Source organism: Musa acuminata, chromosome BXJ2-5 (genome assembly GCF_036884655.1).
Source record: "Musa acuminata AAA Group cultivar baxijiao chromosome BXJ2-5, Cavendish_Baxijiao_AAA, whole genome shotgun sequence".
In the NCBI taxonomy this organism is placed as follows: Eukaryota; Viridiplantae; Streptophyta; class Magnoliopsida; order Zingiberales; family Musaceae; genus Musa; species Musa acuminata.
Genome location: NC_088342.1, coordinates 17,793,194 through 17,812,019, shown reverse-complemented (window position 1 = coordinate 17,812,019; position 18,826 = coordinate 17,793,194). Strand labels below are relative to the sequence as shown.

General features: G+C 38.5%; 2 protein-coding genes and 1 long non-coding RNA gene across 4 annotated transcripts in view; 2 read left to right on the top strand and 1 right to left on the bottom strand.

Moving 5' to 3' along the window:
• LOC135612555 (uncharacterized) overlaps positions 1 to 7,498 on the top strand; it is a 31,320-nt gene extending 23,822 nt beyond the window's left edge. The window contains exons 15-18 of the mRNA XM_065108986.1: positions 4,718 to 4,800; positions 5,052 to 5,193; positions 6,360 to 6,430; positions 6,511 to 7,498. Of these exons, the coding sequence (XP_064965058.1) occupies positions 4,718 to 4,800; positions 5,052 to 5,193; positions 6,360 to 6,430; positions 6,511 to 7,258 (1,044 nt within the window). The 3' untranslated portion in view covers positions 7,259 to 7,498. The remainder of the gene's footprint in view (positions 1 to 4,717; positions 4,801 to 5,051; positions 5,194 to 6,359; positions 6,431 to 6,510) is intronic.
• On the bottom strand, positions 6,862 to 11,749 carry LOC135612556 (uncharacterized). Its single transcript, XR_010486997.1, has 2 exons — positions 8,577 to 11,749; positions 6,862 to 8,299 (listed from the first exon to the last, which is right to left on the bottom strand). It is a non-coding gene; the product is annotated as an uncharacterized LOC135612556 (long non-coding RNA).
• LOC135581792 (GCN5-related N-acetyltransferase 4, chloroplastic-like) overlaps positions 7,699 to 18,826 on the top strand; it is a 30,512-nt gene continuing 19,384 nt past the window's right edge. The window contains exon 1 of one of the 2 annotated variants that reach the window (XM_065108988.1): positions 7,699 to 8,107. In XM_065108988.1, coding sequence (XP_064965060.1) covers positions 7,951 to 8,107 — 157 coding nt within the window. In that variant the 5' untranslated portion in view covers positions 7,699 to 7,950. The remainder of the gene's footprint in view (positions 8,108 to 18,826) is intronic. The other variant, XM_065108987.1, reaches the window with a different exon arrangement.

Genomic DNA, 18,826 nt, shown 5'->3' with positions numbered 1-18,826 from the left:
TAAAGGTGAACATGCAGGTAATATGTTGTCGTCGTGCATGAGAAGAGCAAGATAACTAAGATTGCAAGCAACATAAAGCAACCATCTTTTATCAGACAAAAGTTAGACTCTTGTAAATGGGTTGAATGGTCGCACACACACAGGATGTTTCGAAGTAGGTGCAAGTCTAATGTTTACTTGACACTTCTGTTGAATAGATAGCGAGAATACTAAAGACATTGTGCCACCTCTCAGACATATAATCAAGGCTCCATCTAACCCAGTGCCACCCAAGGGGGGTTCTAGGGTGCTAAGACAGCCAAAGTTTCACGTTGCAAGGCCATCAACCAAAAATATGCACGACACATGAGAATGGGGCTGTTTTGGTTATTTCCCCATTCGCATGACATTGCATGACCAAAAACATTTTTTAGTTTTACAAGATGAAATAAATAATAAAAACACTGATAACAAATCAAAATAAGGTTGATATTAGTATTTCTTGCCTATGAGCTAATTGAAAATATTGAAAATGACTTACATCTTGCAAAGTATTTCCCTATTCAAGCTTATGAGAAAACACTTGAAAATAATCGAAAAGCAACAAAAAATGACAATCGAAAAACATCATGGACTTTCATAACATTTTGACTACATCGCTCTAATATTCTCCCCCACTTATTCTTTCGATGCCTTGATTGAAGCCTTTGCAAATGTTGTAACTCGTGATTACCGTTGAGTTGTTGACCTTGATCTGCCTACTTTATTGCAACTCGCCACTAAACTGGTTCAACAGGTGAAGTTGGCTGAGTTGGAACACGGAATCTGTTTGAACCAATGATTCTACATATCCAATAAAATTCGATTTACTATCCTAACTCTAGTTCACTGTGTAGTGTACTTTGTATTAGAAGACCTAATTTTTCTCCATTTTACTAATGGATTATACCAAACATTATTCATATTATACCAAATTGAAAGAGTGAAATAATATCAAAATTAAAGATAAATTACATAGATCATCAATCCAATAATATATGAGAAAGCTAGAAGAAAATAAATCACACTCTTTGTATATATTCATGGAGAAAACAAAATTCTTCACCATGTGAGATCAATTATAATCACTCTTGTGTTAACCCCAACTCAAACACAAATCCTCTTGTACACTCTCTCATATAAACCCCAAAGAATTTTTTCCATTTTTTTTCCTCCACCTCTAGACTCATTGAAGAGAAACTTAAAAACACTTAAAGTATCTCCTCATGTCTTGCTCCTCGCCAAAACATGAGATATTTTAAAATAACCAAACCTTTAAGATTCTCCATGAATCCAAAAGTACTTATCAACCCCAACAATAAGGATATCCCATCGTTGAGTAAATGGGATCAATTCTTTAGTCTTTGTATCTATGTGCCTTTAGAATCTCCATACTTCTTATTCTATTATCTTTTATTATATTCTAATAAAAAGATTCATTAAACATAACACATTTTTAATGCTTTCTGTATTGCATATCTTATTTGCTTTTTTATTTTTTATTGGATGTAATTAGGCATCTATATTCATTATAATTGCCACTAAATGTTAATAAGTAATTACTGCCATCTCAATCTAAATCTTATTTTTTGATGTGATTAATGAGTTTCCTTTCAATACCCACTCATTTGGATCAATTTAGATCCTTTTGGACACATAAGAACACTCATGAATTTCATTTTATTCATTTTCGAATCTATTTAAAACGATATTAAAATCTGATTTAAATGAGTTGGATATGCATGAGTATTCCAAAATCTCTCTCTCTCTCTCTCTCTCTCTCTGTATACATATATTTATGTATATATATACATATATACACACACACATACGCACATATATACACACACACACATGTTATATAATGATAACAACTAACTAATTACCAAAGTACTCAAACTTGTTCATGTCTAACTTGTCTTAAATCCTATAATAAATTTAGCTTAGTCGGGTCGGATGAACATGATAACTATTAAAATGGAAAATAACTTTCAAAAGTTGGGATTAAGTTGGGCCTTTAGAGATCGTACTCAACCAAAATTCAAGTTGGGATTTTGGGTTATCGAGCCTAAATCAGGTTCAAATTTCAAACCCCACCATCATTTAATGAGATCCCATTTTCTTACAAAAACAAAGTAAGAAACCAAACTTTCTTTTATATTACTCGGAGGACAAGCCGTAGTCAGCCCCACCAGCACCCCACCCGCACACCCCCCCCCCCTCCCCCTCTCTCTTCTCTTCGTGAGCTCGCCAAAGTCTTAACCCGGTGCCATCGGATGTGTAACCAATGCCCCATCTGGCTTAGTGCCACCTAGTGGTTCCAGGATTCTGAGACAGAGACAGTTGATGTTTTGTCACAAGGTTGTCAGCCAGAGATCAGTTTGTGGCACATGAGAATGAGGTGGTTTTGGTTATTTTTCCCCTTTGAGCGATGCTGTATAGCCAAAAACGTTTTTAATGTTACAAGACAAACAAATATAAAAACATTGACAACAAATTAAAATAGGACTGCCTACCAGAAAACACTCGAAAACACCAAAAAAATAATGGAAAACAACAATCGAGAAATGTCATGGACATACTTCAAACACCTTAACTGCATCGCTCAATATTAGTCATCGAGGAGCTTGTTTACATGGTTCCAAGTGTCCTCAATCTATTGTAAGTCTTACAAGATCACAGGGCAGTTTATTTAGATTAATAAAAATATTGTGCACCACCTATTCTTTATTCTGTTCTCATGTGGGAGTTCATGTTGGAGCTGGAGATTTTATAGTTTCTTTTCTGGAAAGCAGAAAGGGTTGGGCCACCAGCCCTTTTGGTCTTTATTCTCTGGTTCTTTCTTCTACTTATTACTCTTTTGCTTTCGTTCATTGTTTCTCTGTTGTAACCTTTTCAATGGATTCTGTTGGATTGACATGTAAAACACCATAAGCTCATGTCTTGTTGATAATCCAGCACATTGAGGAAGAAGATAGCAGAAGTCATATTTTGGTAAAAAGAGAACAAAATGTTCCACTAGAATTTAATGATCATCTCCATGACCTCTATTTGTTATGTAAAATTTTATAGTATGAAATTGCAAGAATTTAAAATGGAGATGTAGACACTTCTAGTGACATTGCAGAATGGAGGAATACCCTAGGGCATTTTTTGGTTGGATTGTGAGTCTATAGCTTCTAGTTGCATTAGGTCACCCTAGGTAGAAGGGTGCAGTTAGCTATTGAGTAATTTGTGAGAGCTCCTATTTCTGAGGATGATGCAGGATACCAATGAGATTGTGGTATGTGGTAGAGATGGAAAACCTTATGGAGCAAAATTCTTTCCTTTGACTGCTAATCATATTTGATGTCTAGTTTGACTATGCACAACAAAATTTCTATGGATAAGTGCATTAAGATCTATTAACCTGTGAATTGTGATACAGCCCTGCTGAGATTATTGTTTGTAATGACGACTAAATTTAGGACACTGGGAAGTAGTCTTCTATAAAGATAGTCATGTCTATGAGATAAAGATTTGGCAGTTCTTTTGTTGAGAAAATATAAATTGTAAGCCTCAGGCTGCAAGCCTTTCTTGCTTGACTGTTCTTCTGTTGTCTTACACTTGTCCCTTTCTGTTATGGTTACTTTATTATCAGACGCAAGGTTCGTTGTACTATAGTGTACCGCTCGATATGGGTGGTATATGTCAGTCCGATAGGGGACCAGTATGGGTGGTACATACATGTGTTGGTATATCGGTATGGTTTGGGACATTCTATATCAATGGTTGGTCGGCACACTGGTATGGACAGGTAAGGCAAACCATGACCAGAAGTATTGCTACAGGAGATCTGTTTTCTCATAGGTTATAAATGGTTTTATCAGCACTCTTTTCTGCTTGTATCTGATATCTTCTTGCTGAGATCCTTCTCAGTTGGATCCAAAAGTATCATATTTACTCTGCACATGTTGAGCATCATTAGATTATGAAGGATACACCATAGACCTAAGTTGACTCGAGAAAAAAACAAAAATGATACTTGAAGAGGTGACCTTTTCCACAACTGAAGACTTGTTTCAACCTATTAGTTACTGACCTGTTTGTGTCAGCAGCGGACTTCTTCCAGTTCAAATTCTTTTATATGCATCAATATTTATTCTTACAAACAAGCAGCTTATTTCTCATTAGTTCCAATGATTACTTGATAAGCCTTGTTCACTTCAGCATTCAAAGATCTCGTTATTATTGTTATTATTCTACAGAAAAATATTTTTTAGATATTTAACCTCTTTGGATCTTAAAATATAATGGAAGCTGCATGAATGAAAATGTTGAGATGATAGTATGTACTATCAAGAAAGATACAGCTAGATGAAATTTTCATATGAAAAATGCAATGGACTCAATAGTCCCAAATTTATGGAGGCTTCTCTAAGATGTTCAATTGAAAAATGCAAAGGCTTCTGTGAGGAGAGGTGTAGTATCATTGTGCCTAACTAGGATGTACCTAGTTAAGGCCTATAATCTGAGGTAGGACAGAGATATTGGCATCAAGAGAGGTGATAGGAACAAATCACGGGAAGGCTAAATGTGCTGGCTCCCAGATATTGCATAATTCATGATTTGATTGTCTTTACTGTAAATATTTTTTCATGTATAAGATTCACAACAGTTATTAACTGTTTGTCCGCTCTATTTTTGGTTTATTTAATAGGAATCCGAGGAATCGATTGATTGGCAAACAAATGTGCTGCGTGAACGGAATGCGGTGGAAAATGTTCATCATTGGGCCTGTGGGTGAGCATCATTCTGCAATGAAAAATGCTTTTCTGTTGGTTGATAAAGTGTTAAATTGATGATAATTGTGGTTAACTAACATATCAGAAGAGGACTTCGAACGTCTAAAGCTGAATTAGCCTCACAATTCAATGACACGTTAACCTTTTATCAATTTTACTTGTTAAAGAAAATTAAAGTTGCACGATATCTCCTGCTGAATCATGCTTTCATATGCCTGGATATTTTTTAAACATGTTCTATTTGTGTAGTCGGCCTACATCGCTACAGGAAAGACCAAGAGATAGTGACGAGGAAGAGCTTCATGATAGAGATTATGACATTGCTGCCTTAGCAAACAATCTAAGCCAAGCATTTCGATATCGAGTCTATGAGAATGATGACATGGATGAGGTAAATAGTAAGATTAGATGTAGCATACCTTTGAGTTAAGACTTAGAGCAGTCTTTGGTTTCTGGTTATCTCTATTTAAACAATGATAAAGTAGTTTTGTTTTCCAGCCCATGTTTCTCTTAATCGAGATAATGAGTTATATGTAATGTATGTTTCCTTCTGTCATACATCTAGTTTATATTGGTTTTCTTAACCCTTTCCTTTTCCAAAGGGAGAAAAAAGCACTATACTATATCTTGAAATGGTGCTGGTGATTTCTCATTATGTCAAACTAAAACATCACATAATATACTATAGCTGGAAGTCAGTTATGTAAATGGTGTTGTATATTGCATACTGAAAGTATACAAAACATTTTGACTAGGTTTTATTCTAAGAGGTCAAACAGATTTTTCCTTTGAAGAAGGATCTTACTGTAATTTAAGTTGTAGGTAGAGATTCTTTAAGGTTGAATATGAATGTTTTGCTGGTGGAAAATAACAGAAATGCATTTTTCTGGGCATAAATTAGTTGCAGTTATATACTTTTGCTACAAGACATTAGTTGTAGTTATGTTAGCATAATGTGGTATTGAACAGTTAGTGCCATAGATTGCTTATGTTAACACAATGTTTACTGTAAGCAAAATGCCTAGAATCATTGCAAAAAAAATGGCCCAGAATAATCAAATGGCTTTGAACATTTAAGTGCATATTGCACAACATTTGTAAAAGGCTTTTTCTATGTTTTGTATCTTTTAAGGATCATTTGTCCAATATCATAAAATCATAGTAAAACTTGATCCTATTTTTGCTCTTTGGTGTAGGTGACGTCTAGTACACTTGATTGACAACTATAAGTAAATGACTCCTTTTTTAAATTCCCAACTAATTAAGCTCTTGTCAGATTTCCATCTTACAAGAACTCTTGGATTTTGTTTTGTTTTACTTGTCAAATTCTATTATTCTTTCATTTGCCGAGCTAAGATTTCATGCCTTACGAGTTTTAGTGCTATCTTGATGTAATCTACAACAGAAGAGTATTGTAATTTTGTTGTACCATGTTTTGTTGTACATTAAAGAAATAATAGCTTTGTTACTACAAGAATGTGTATCATAGAAAGTTATTGAGGGAGCATTTTTTTGTCACATTTATATAATCTTGATCTACTCAAACAATAATTGCAGGATGTATACTTAGATGAAGTATCTACTGGAGTCGTCATTTCTTCTTTGAGGCTTGGGGGTGATAATCAGAGGTGCACAATCATCTAAGCTGTGCTCTTTCTTTTGTACCATGATTTTTGGTTGACTTTTCTTCTCTTCTTTTATATCACAGTTGTCTTTTCACAAACTCCAACTGGTTTGCATTTGATGATGAAAGTGCCACAGAGCCTACGAATGTCACAACCCTTGAAAGGATGGATGATGTCAATCTAAATGATACATCCAATGGTGGTGACAGCAGTGATGATGAGGTGGTGGTCGGAGTTGAGGAGTTCACCAAAGCTGAGATGCCCGAAAATGAGTATTCTGGTTCTGGTTCAGGTTTTATGGCTCACGTTACATCTAGAGAGGATGCATCTCTCAGTGAGCTGTCAACGGATGTGACAAAACTAAATGTTGCAGATGATGTGAGCCTTTTCCGATTTGATACAGATGAGAATGAGGATCTCTTTGGTGATCAACAGCTGCCTGAATGGGTAGGTTGGCGTGAAGCTTCAGATATTCAGGTGGATGGATCTACTGATGTTTCAACTCAATCAAACTCCACAGAAACTGCTGTAAGCACAGCATCAGTTAGCACTGTTGGTGAGCTTGCACTTGAGGGCACTGTGAGTGCATCAGAATCTGTTGAGTTGGCAAAAGCAGAAGAGACTACACCTTGTTTGTTTGAAGAGGATGCCGAGTTTGTTGGTGTAGATATTGAGGTAAGGAGAGCCATGAATGGAGAGGTTGGTGCAATCAAGAGGAACCTTGTCAAAGTTCCAGAACTACCCAAGCCCCATGAAGATGAAACTGCGAGGTTGGAGTTCAGCAAGAGTCATTGGCGCATGGAACCTGAGGTAGGCGTTGTTCAGGAATAGCAAGTTAATTGTATACAGTAGTATTCTCAGAGCAGTGGTACGTGTACAGTAGCATTTATTCAGAGGTGCAACTGGCAACATATGTACATGTACTGGTATTATAATTGTCATACAGACCAGCCAGTCATGCCCTGTAACTTGTTCCCCCTATTATTTTCTCAACTGATATTACTGGTATTAGACACACCTTAAATTTGCCCATTTGTCAAATGAAGTAGACTGTCAATCAGTAGTTTTTGAGATGCCTGTTACAGTCAGTTTGCATAGTTCCTGTTTGCATATACTCGACCTAAGATTTAAGTTGGTTTGCTGTTATCGTTCACGAGCAGAAGGTGGCTATGGGTGCTTGTTGCTCGAGTGGTCGCGGTGTTTCCAAGACAGGATAAGTGATGCGGTTTGTGTCCTTGAAAACTATATATCCTCTGAAAAAAATAACCAATCAAATTTGGTTCAATCGGGGCGGATCAGGTCGATGCATCACCGATCGATTGCAACTTATTATCTAGTGCGCTTAATAAAGAGCGCAATCAACGATGTCGTTTTGGAAATTGTTCAGGCATCCATGATGGCTGGGGTGATTGACCGCGAAGCTGATCGACCGAGCCAGACAGCCAGGTCAGCGCGGAAGGCTACATAACTAAATCAACAATAACTAGTTCGCTCGCGCGCACGGTGGACGAGAGGAGAGTCTGATGGCCCTCACGCCGTCTTTGTCCTGCTCCTCATCGCCCTCTCTTCGGTTCTCCTTCCCATCGTCTCCTCTGCGCCAGAAAACGCTTCCTTTGTTCCTTCCTGGGGTTCGGAACAGCAACGGTTGCGGCACAGGAGGACTCTTCCAATGCTCGACAGGTATATAACTTACCGGTAATGCGTTCATCTTCCGCAATTCGGACTCAAAATTCTGCTTTTGTAGAAGATTGATCGGATTTTGACTTTCAGCTGTCTTGTATCTGTTGCAATTGGGTTTATTCCTATTGTCGGTTACGTTGCACATCTTTTTTTTTGCTTTTTGGTTCGTCATTATGATTTGAAACACAAACCCTAGGAGTAAGACAAAGTACAAGCAGCCAGACCTTCAGTTGGCATGCCGGCAAGCAATATCAAGCTTAAACAATAAAGCCAAAGATCAAAACCAACTAAAATAATAATATCAAGATATAACGTAGCACAACTCTCAATGGTTGAAGGAACCATCCATGGCCAAGCAAGCTAGAAGGTATTCACTATAAAAGATGAGATTACAACCTTCTCCCTAATATACGGATAAACAAGACACATTCTCTCTTGTAATAGAAAAAGCTAAAGAAGAGAAACTCACAAAAGGGAGGAACCAAATGAAGTAGAAGACTCTCTCGTCACTTCTCTCTTTTTTCTCTTTCCTTCTCTATTTCTCACTGCACTCTCCACTGGTTTGGATGGTTTTGAACGCTGCATCTTAGTGCCTTATATAGGCATAAGAGGAGGTCCTTCACGCCAACCGTGTGCGATGAAATGAGATTGCGTGGGTTGCAACCACCCTACACGTAGGTTTGGATGGGTTGTTGCAACCGCACGCAACCTCTCATCTCATCTTATGACCCCTTTTTATTTGTTTTATCTTATCACAAGGGTAAATGTTAATGCTCCTACTAGTAACATTGTAACAAGCCCATATGATGCTAGATCAAAAGAAATATTGAGCTGGAGAAAAACATGCACAAATAGTAGACAAGAAGAAGATTAAGACTCAGTATAATGACAAAATGGTAATTGAGTATTTTTGTCTCCCTCCTTTATCAAATTCTAAACATTGTTAAAGTTGGAATATAGTATTTTTCAACCAAGAAATAAATAGAAAATTCTCGTAAACAAACAGAACTGTTACTTGCTACTATTGTCAGAAAATTAGATTCCCAATCCATGAATTGTTCCTTCATGGACTCCATTTATCGTCAATACAATGGATTTTGATGCTGAAAACTGGGGTCAGTCTTATTGTCAAATATATTGGACTTGAATTTAGCTTTCCAGATCATGGTCACCATCTAAGAATGGCAAAATTTTGTTATCTAAGCAAGTTAGGTGAATATCAACAAATTAGACTTGAATGGCCTGATCTCTTGACCTTTTGGGTGGCCATTTCCAGTCTATACGTATGTTCTGAATCAACTTTTCTCTTCTGGGGATAATCATAACAGAATAAGAAGAATATTCTTTATTGCATTGACAGACACATCATTATACTTCACATGTTTCAACTGTTGTGAAACAATCATTAGGCTTGTTTGGGTGCTCATGATCTCTTCATAGGCTATCCAAAAGTTACCCAGAAAGGTCAGATATAAGTCAATTGTGTTGGTGACTAGAAAAATCCTAGCCATTAAGTTGTCGAACCTTATGATGCATCAATATATTCCAGATCGATGCACGTCGTCTTTGAATTCCAAAGAGGTTTTAAGTTTCTGAAAAATATGGGATTGCAGTTTGGGGCATTAATTTTTTTTAAAAAAGATGCCAAATGCTTATAGTTAACATTCTTTACCAAAAACTGATAGTTTTCCAGGCATGTTACAAGTCTACTTTCACTGATGTGAAGCAATTCTATATTTCATTTGCAATTTAAATTATTGTGACCAAAACATGGGTGATTGCAAATTAAAAGAAGTTTCTTTTTGAACGTTTGTTTTTCATTAAGATATGTTATGTATCTTATGACTATTATGTCAATATGGTACACTGTCTTTGGAAAAACTATTGGTTTGTTGAGGATGAGTTTAGGTGAACTGTAGCAACTAAAAGTGATTAAAGACTGGTACCATATGTGGATTGATGTGATGGCTTTTCCTGGGGGTGAGGAGATAAAGGCAGTGGAAGATGGGGAATAATTTTCCAACAATTGGTTATAAGATGATATTGTTATCAAGATTTTATTTCCTTTCTTTAAAACAGTCTCCATGAACACGACCTTGAATTCATCACATAAGTGGAAGATTGTCTCTGTTTCGAAGAGATTTGACTGATATTACTCTCTGATTATATTAGCAACTGTAGTTTGTTGTTTTGTTTATTTATTTATTTTTTATAAAGAATGAGAAAAGGGAAGAAATTGTAGTTCTTTATCAGGAAATTATAATGTGTACACAAAGCTTGATGGAAGAGAAATTTACATACTGCTCTCAATCCAGCATTCTAAATGGGTGATAATAAATGCAGAAATTTCCAAGAAATTACCTAATTGTAAGTATATTACAGTCAACTGCTAAAATGGGTGATCACTTTTCTTTTAATTTTTTGTTCTTTATTTTCTCCCCTCTTCCTCTCCCATTGTATTTTTAAAAAATAAGTTGGTTGTACAACTAGGGTTAGCTTGATATGGATGAGTAGCAGATTAAATTGAAGTTTGATAGATTTTCACCAAAGGCAACTGACTATAAGTATGACTTCATTTTGGAGAGTGGATGATGTAGGAAAGGATTTATTTTGTGGATCAAATTAGGATAGATTATAGGTTATTGAGTTTGCATGCGTTGCTCATCCCCCTCGAAGATGCCACCTATTGAATGTGGGTACTTAAAAATCTCTTGCCATATGTATTCTAAATACTAGCTGGATATGGTACTTGTTAGATTCACCTAAGTGTGCATTAGTTCCTCATACTATCTGATTTAGATAAAATATTAGAATCACCAAATACTTTTAGGATTTTGAGCAGAATTATGTTTTCCTTGAATGCGCTCATTTGACAAGATGGATATACTACTTAGATATATGTGTTTTTTCTATATTTATTTTTATAAAAATATTCAACTTTACTAGGGCAACTTTATAAAAATATTTTTATAAAAATATTCAATGGCATCAAAAGGTGATATTTAGTTGGAATTGCCTGAGTCGTGATGTATCATTGCAATATCTATCCACAAGGGGTCTGTCTAAAGGCGACCTTCTAGAGGTCTTGAAGGACCTATAAAAGGAAAAGTTGATTAGATTTTGAAAATGAGTGATGGATAAATCCCACTCGGGGGTTCGAGGGTGCTAAGATGACTGATATTGATCCAGTACGATCTACTCGAGTTTGAGTGAACTCAAATTTAGCTCAACCAGAGTTCGAGTCGAACTCCAAATCAATCCCAATCCAACTATACCAAACTCAAGCTCGAATGTGAGCTCAATGATCAGATTCAAGTCAGCTCAAGTCTCATTCAAGTTCAACTCAAATTGGATACCGGTCAAAGATCAGTTCAACTCAACTAGAGTTTGAATCGAACTTTGGTTTGACATAAAGTGTGCGTAGACGTGCCTTACACCCTGTCACCCGGTTGAGTGGTCATTTGTGGACTTGTGACTATCTTTTTCCCTTCCAAAGTCCTTGGTTTCCCTTGCTCTCTCTCTAAGTGTTTGTTGAATTGCTTGTTGCACCTTTCTGTGAGACGTCAGGACTTGTATGTGTTAAATCTCGGATTTTGATGATGAAACAATCGATAGAGTTTATGATCTAATTTATGTTTTGAGTGATGCAGGACTAGCTTCGATCATGAAGAGACAATTAAAGCAGGAATAATCAATGTTTAACCGGAGTGAAATATGTCAGAAGATTGGATGTCGAGCCGGAGGATCAGTCGATATGTTGGCAGAAGGCTTCGTTCCATGAGTTCGGGCATCGGGCCTAGAAGAGCGGACATTGCGCCAAGGAGATCGAAGTTGCGGAAGTCAACATGTCGATTGGGAAAAAGCCGCAAAAGAGGACGATGCGGCAATGAACCAATGACATGTTGGAAAACATGTGATTAATGCTATGTAATAATTGTCTAGATCGAAGTAGTTTTAAGTTGTAATTGGGTTGGAATTAGGCCAACTTAATTAGGGGGCCATTGTGTCACGGACAAACTTCTAAACAAGATGTTCGATGTAATGCTTATGTGTGTTCGTGTCTTTTGGCATGTTCATGCCTTGTACAGCATGTAGAGGGGCGGCCGAAGGCTTGATAGTCCCATTTTAGTTGGGTTGGTGGTCTCTTTAGGCTTATAAATAAAGGTTGTGTCATGTGGACACGTGCGAGAGATTTTCGGTCTGTAATGGACCATTTTACCCTTGTTGTGCCACTGTTCAGAGCTTGTAAAGTCTGTTTGTAATTTGCATTGTCTATGAAGTGTTTTTCGGAGATGTTTGCTTGTGGATCCCGATTGAGGCGTTCTCTCTAGCCCATTCTCTCTTTTGTTGGTCCTAAGGGACAAGGGGAGGCTTCGGGGAGGCTGACCTTTGCGGACGGACACGCAAGGGTGCCGCACGACTTAGGCAAAACCAGCTAAGTCTGTGACAGATGGTATCAGAGCGGGACAAGCACTCATAGAAACACTTAGTATGCAAACGTGGGGGACCTAGCGGGGCTGCGTTGAGGGCAGTCAGCACACGCGTGACCGTTTGGGGGAAAACGGGCATGGAGATGTAGGGAAAAGGAGTCGCTCAGAGGAGCGGGCATCCGAGATTGGCATTCAGAGGAAAGAGATCGTAAAACTTTATTAACAAGTTCAAGATTCGAAAAACATTTGCCAAGAGCTTTTAAACCATTGACGATATCTGTAAAACGGGTGTACATGTTTCCGATGGTTTCGCTTGGTTTCATATGAAACAATTCAAAATCATGCAGCAAAAGATTAATCTTCGAATCTTTAACTTTGCTAGTGCCTTTGTGTGTGATTTCAAGAGTGTGTTAAATCTCATAAGTCGTTTCACAAATAGAAACTCGATTGAATTTATTTTTATCTAAGGCGCAAAATAAAGCATTCATAGTTTTTGTATTTAAAGTAAAAAATTTCTTTTCCAAATCATTCTACTCGTTCATTGGATTAAAAGACTTTTGAAAACCATTTCAATGATATTTCATAAATCGTGGTTCAATGAAAGCAAAAAAACTCTCATCCGAGTTTTCTAATAAGTGTAGTCCGTCCCATTGAATATAGGAGGACGAATGATGGAGTAACTCTCTTGAAAGCTGAAAAGAGCCAGTTCTCATGGGTGTAAAACCAAACGAGAAAAAAACGTGCCTCTTATACTAATTGTTAGGATCGAGTCAGCACTAAGAGGGGAGGGGGGGGTGAACTAGTGCTTTCGTTAAAATCACGATTTTGAAAAACTTTCGTTCGATGTAAAAATCGTATCGGAAAGATGTTAACTTGAAAGCATACGGAAGCGTAGTGAATAAGTAAATAAAGCAGTTTTCAATGAAAGTAAAGAGCTTAAAGTAAATGCAAACCGGATTTTATAGTTGTTCGGTCGTTGTGACCTACATCCACTCCCGATTCCTCTTCACTCGAGGCCATCGGCTTCCATTATCAATCTTCCTTCAATGGGTGAAGATCAACTACCCTTTTACACTCTTTCTCCTTTTGATAGGTTCAGGAGAGAACCGTTACAACATCTCTTTCTTAGACCTCACTTCTCCCTTTAGAAGAACTTTCTAAATATTAGGAAGAAGGGACTCTATAGTCGTAAGAGAGAGTACACAATTTTTCTTAAGTATTCTTTCCCCAATTTCAACTCAATTTTTGTGCTTAATTCTTGCATCTCCATGCAGGAATAGCTAGGGTTTTTATAGACCTAAAATGGCTTCAAAATTTGAGCAAAAAAAGGTTTCATCTCGGGTTTCCTGGGTCCTGATGGTACCATCGCCTATAGCACTAACACTAGGCCCACCACCCAATCTAGCGGTACCACGGCCTGACACAGTCTGGGAGACTGTGTTTGGGCCGTACCACAGCCTAGACTGACGCTACCACCACCTGACATTGGGCGGTACCACCGCCCAATCTGGTGGTATTACCGCCTGACATATTCTTAGAGACTGTCTCGGAGACTGAGCCACTAGCGGTGCCACCGCCTGACCCAACTTTTAGGTCACTAAATGTGCCATTCTCTTGGCCCAAAACAACCCTACTTTGGCCTTAGTTGGTGTTGGAAAATCTTGGGGGCAACATCACATCCATAGCGGAAGAATAGAAAACAAAATCCCCATTTCCCAAGAATTAGCGCTTTCGTTAAAATCACGGTTTTGAAAAACTTTCGTTAGATGAAAAACCATATCAGAAAGATGTTAACTTGAAAGCGTACGGAAGCGTAATGAATAGGTAAATAGAGCAGTTTTCAATGAAAGTAAAGAGCTTAAAGTAAATGTAAACTGGGTTTTATAGTTATTCGGTTGTCGTTTTCTACATCCACTCCCGATTTCTCTTCACTCGAGGCCATCGGCTTTCATTATCAATCTTCCTTCAATTGGTGAAGATCAACTACCCTTTTACACACTTTCTCCTTTTGATAGGTGCAGGAGAGAACCGTTATAATATCTCTTTCTTAGACCTCACTTCTCCCTTTAGAAGAACTTTCTAAATATTAGGAAGAAGGGACTCTAGAATCCTGAGAGAGATTACACAATTTTTCTTAAGTATTCTTTCCCCCCTTTCAACTCAATTTTTGTTCTTAATTCTTACATCTCCATGCAGGAATAGCTAGGGTTTTTTAGACCTAAAATGACTTCAAAATTGGAGCAAAAAGATTTCATCTCGCCTGCAGCACTAACACTAGGCCCACCACCCAATCTAGCGGTACCACCGCTTGACATAGTCTGGGAGACTGTGTTTGGGCGGTACCACCACTTAGACTAGCGGTACCACCGCCTGACACTGGGCGGTACCACCGCCCAATCTGGTGGTATTACTGCTTGATATATTCTTAGAGACTGTCTCGAAGACTGAGCCACTAGCGGTGCCACCGCCTGACCCACCTTTTAGGTCACTAAATGGGCCTTTCTCTTGGCCCAAAACAACCCTACTTTAGCCTCAGTTGGTGTTGGGAAATCTTGGGGGCGACATCATATCCGCAGCGGAAGAACAAAAAACAAAATCCCCATTTCCCAAAGATATGTTCATCGTCGTGCGAAGATTGGTGTTAAAAAATCCACGAAACTTAAAACTACGTGTATAATTGATTGTGTTGCCTAGGGAGATCCTTGAATCCTTGTAGATCTCTAGGAGAGGGTGAATGAAGTCAAGCGCCCTCCTCAAAACTCCAGGCCTGCTTTGAGGTTGAGAGGGGGAGGAGAATAGGAGAGGCAAGCAAAGACTCTAACCTATGAACCATTGAATCCCTCCTATTTATAGAGGTTCCCTATTAACTTAACCCTAATGAATTCTCCCCTATTGGGTATTGGATTTTCGTCCAACTACTCAAGTCTCTTAGATTAGTGGATCACTATCCAATAATCTCTCATGGGCTCTTATTTGATCTCGTTAATAGGATCTAATAATTCAGGGGCTTATTGGATATCCAATAAGATAGGGGCTCCGGTGGATATCTCATATACGAACCTCTACTCATCGCAACGCCTACCATATGTGTGTAACCCTCTAGGCCCAATATCGAGCTGGCCGTGAGTCATACTTGTCAGAGCTCCTTCTGGCCAAGTGAATTATTATCTCCATAATAATTCACTCGACTCATCGACTGCGGACGTACTAGGCCACTACGCCACAGTCCTCAAATGATACAAGGGAATCCAATCCATTGGACCTGTCTGTTCTCAGTTATCAAGTACCTATAGTCCCTCATCTATTTAATATCCTAGAGACCATATACCGGGCATAGTGCTGTCAGACCTATACGGTTTCTACTCGAGTCTCGCTCTAATCGGATTCTCCTAGAGAACTTTTTCTCTCTCAATCCGAATGACCCTGGCAAGAGATTTGTCTAAGCAAGAACACATGGGACATTCTTCTCATGACACTAAGAGTGGATGAACCTCTATCGACACTCAATAGCCCTCGTAAGGTTGACTACCCCTCCCGAAGACCGGTTATGCTAGATCTGGGATATCCAAACCTATAAGTCTAGTATCAAAGAGTGGAGCACTCATACAGGACATCCTTAGTGCTTTAAGTCTAAGGACCCGATACACCACTGGGATCATGGAATCGCTGTCTGACAATAAGGCATCATCAACCATCTAGCATTCCGTAAACGGATCAATCAATGAACTCATTCTCCAGTGAGCACTTGTACTGTATCTCTAGTGTCCCCACACGAGCAGCTATGAGACCAGCTGCATCCATCATATGGACGAGTATACAACACACCAGTCTGTCCGATTATCTCGATGTCCCTCTCGAGTAACCTATGACCAGGATTATTTATGATCTGTGTTTAAAGGCGGATCGGTCTTATTATCATGATCTCATCACGATTCGATTCCGATTACACAGATCAAATGACATCACAATATATATATATATATATATATATATATATATATATATATATATATATATATACAATAGTCAATATAAAGTGATAAAATGTCAAAATATAATAAGCAAAAAGATTGCGTGTCAAGTCACACATGTCATCACTCACGTGATTAGTTTGTAGGGCACATATGACTAACAATCTCCCAATTGACCTAAAGCCAATCACCCATGTGTCTGATCCTCATTAGACCCCTGTGGCGCTTAAAGACAATATGAGATAACGACTTTGTCAGTGGATCTGCAATGTAATCTTCGGATAAAACTCTTTCTATTCCTACATCTCCTTGGGTCATGATCTCTCTGATTAGAAGGAAGTTCCTCAGAACACTTCTGATGAGACTTGGGTTTCTTCACTTGAGTAATCGCCCCGTTGTTGTCGCAATATAAGGAAATCGTCTCCTTGCTACCCAACACGACTCTCAGATTTATGATGAACTTCTTCATTCAGACTCCCTCATTTGTTGCCTCTACTACAGCAATATACTCCGCCTCTATGGTCGAGTCAGTAGTCGTATTTAGCTTGGAACTCTTTCAGTACACTACTCTATTCAGAGTGTACATATACCCCGAATTCGACTTGCTATCATCGACATCAGATTGAAAACTCGAGTTCGTGTAGCCTTTATCCCTGAGGCTACTACCTCCATATACTAGTAAAAGATCCTTAGTCATTCTCAAGTACTTAAGGATACACTTTATTGTTTTACAGTGCTCTAAGCCTGGATCCGCTTGATACCTACTCGTGACACTCAGAGCATGCGCTATATTAGGCCTGGTACATAGCATGACATACATGATAGACCCTATTGTTGATGCATATGGTATCCTATCCATCTTTGCCCTTTTTTTAGGAGTCTTTGAGGATATACTCCTAGAAAGCGATATCCCATGTCTCATCGGTATGAGATCTCTCTTGGAATTTTCCATGCCAAACCTTTTGACAATGGTGTTTATGTACCTAGACTGGGACAAGCCAAGCATCCTCTTGGATCTATCTCTATAGATCTAAATCCCTAAGATATAGGATGCTTCCCCTAAGTCCTTCGTGGAGAAGTGTCTAGATAACCAAGCATTTACTGTGGATAGCATTCCTACATCATTCCCAATGATTAGGATGTTATCATCCACATATAACACAAAGAAGGTGATAGTGCTCTCACTTACCTACCTGTACACACAAGGCTCATATTCGTTCTTAACGAAGTCATAAGATCTGATTGCCTCATCAAATATTATGTTCTAACTTTGGGAAGCTTGCTTTAGTCCATAAATGGATCTAAGCAACCTGCACACTTTATTTAGGCAGTCCTTGGACATGAATCCCTCGGGTTGTATCATATACACCTCCTTCTCGACGTTTCCATTGAGGAATATGATTTTCACATCAATCTGCCAGATCTCATAATCAAAGTGTACTGCAATAGCCAATAAAATTTAGATGGATTTTAGCATTGCTACGGGTGAGAAGGTTTCGTCATAGTCAACACCTTGCCTTTGACGATACCCCTTCGCCACTAGCCTTGCTTTATATGTCTCTACCTTTCCATCTACTCCAATCTTTTTCTTAAAGATCCACTTGCAACCGATGGGTACAATACCCTCGGGCGCATCAACTAAGTTCCAAACCTTGTTGGAGTATATGAAATCCATCTCAGAATTCATGGCTTCTTGCCACTTCTCGGAGTCTATACTCATAATAGCCTTCTCGTAGGTCTGAGGATCAATATCCTCAACATTCTCTCCTCTAATATGTTCCACATATCTCTCAGGAGGATGAGATACTCTGCCGGACCTACGTAAAATTGGAACTTGTGTTTTAGGTACCTGAACAGACTCGGGCTGTAGAGTGGTGCTCCTCGCTCAGTTCTCCAACCTCGCTCAACTCTATCATGCTCCCACTGTCTCCGCCAAGAATGTGTTCCTTCTCAAGGAACATCGCTCTCTTGGCTACAAAGACCTTTTGGTCTTCGAGATAATAGAAATAATACGCACAAGTTTCCTTGGGGTATCCTACGAACTTGCATCGCTCCGTCCTTGATTCCAACTTATTGGGGTTGTGTCTTTTAACGTGGGCATGGCAGTCCCAAATCTTAACAACCTTAAGATTGGGCTCCTTCCCTTTTCATATCTCATATGGTATAGACACTATCGACTTAGTTGGAACTCTGTTCAGAAGGTAAGCTGCAGTCTCTAGGGCATATCCCTAGAATGAGATGGGTAGGTCAACGAAACCTATCATGGACCATATCATGTCTAATAGCGTATGATTCCTCCTTTCAAATATACCATTGAG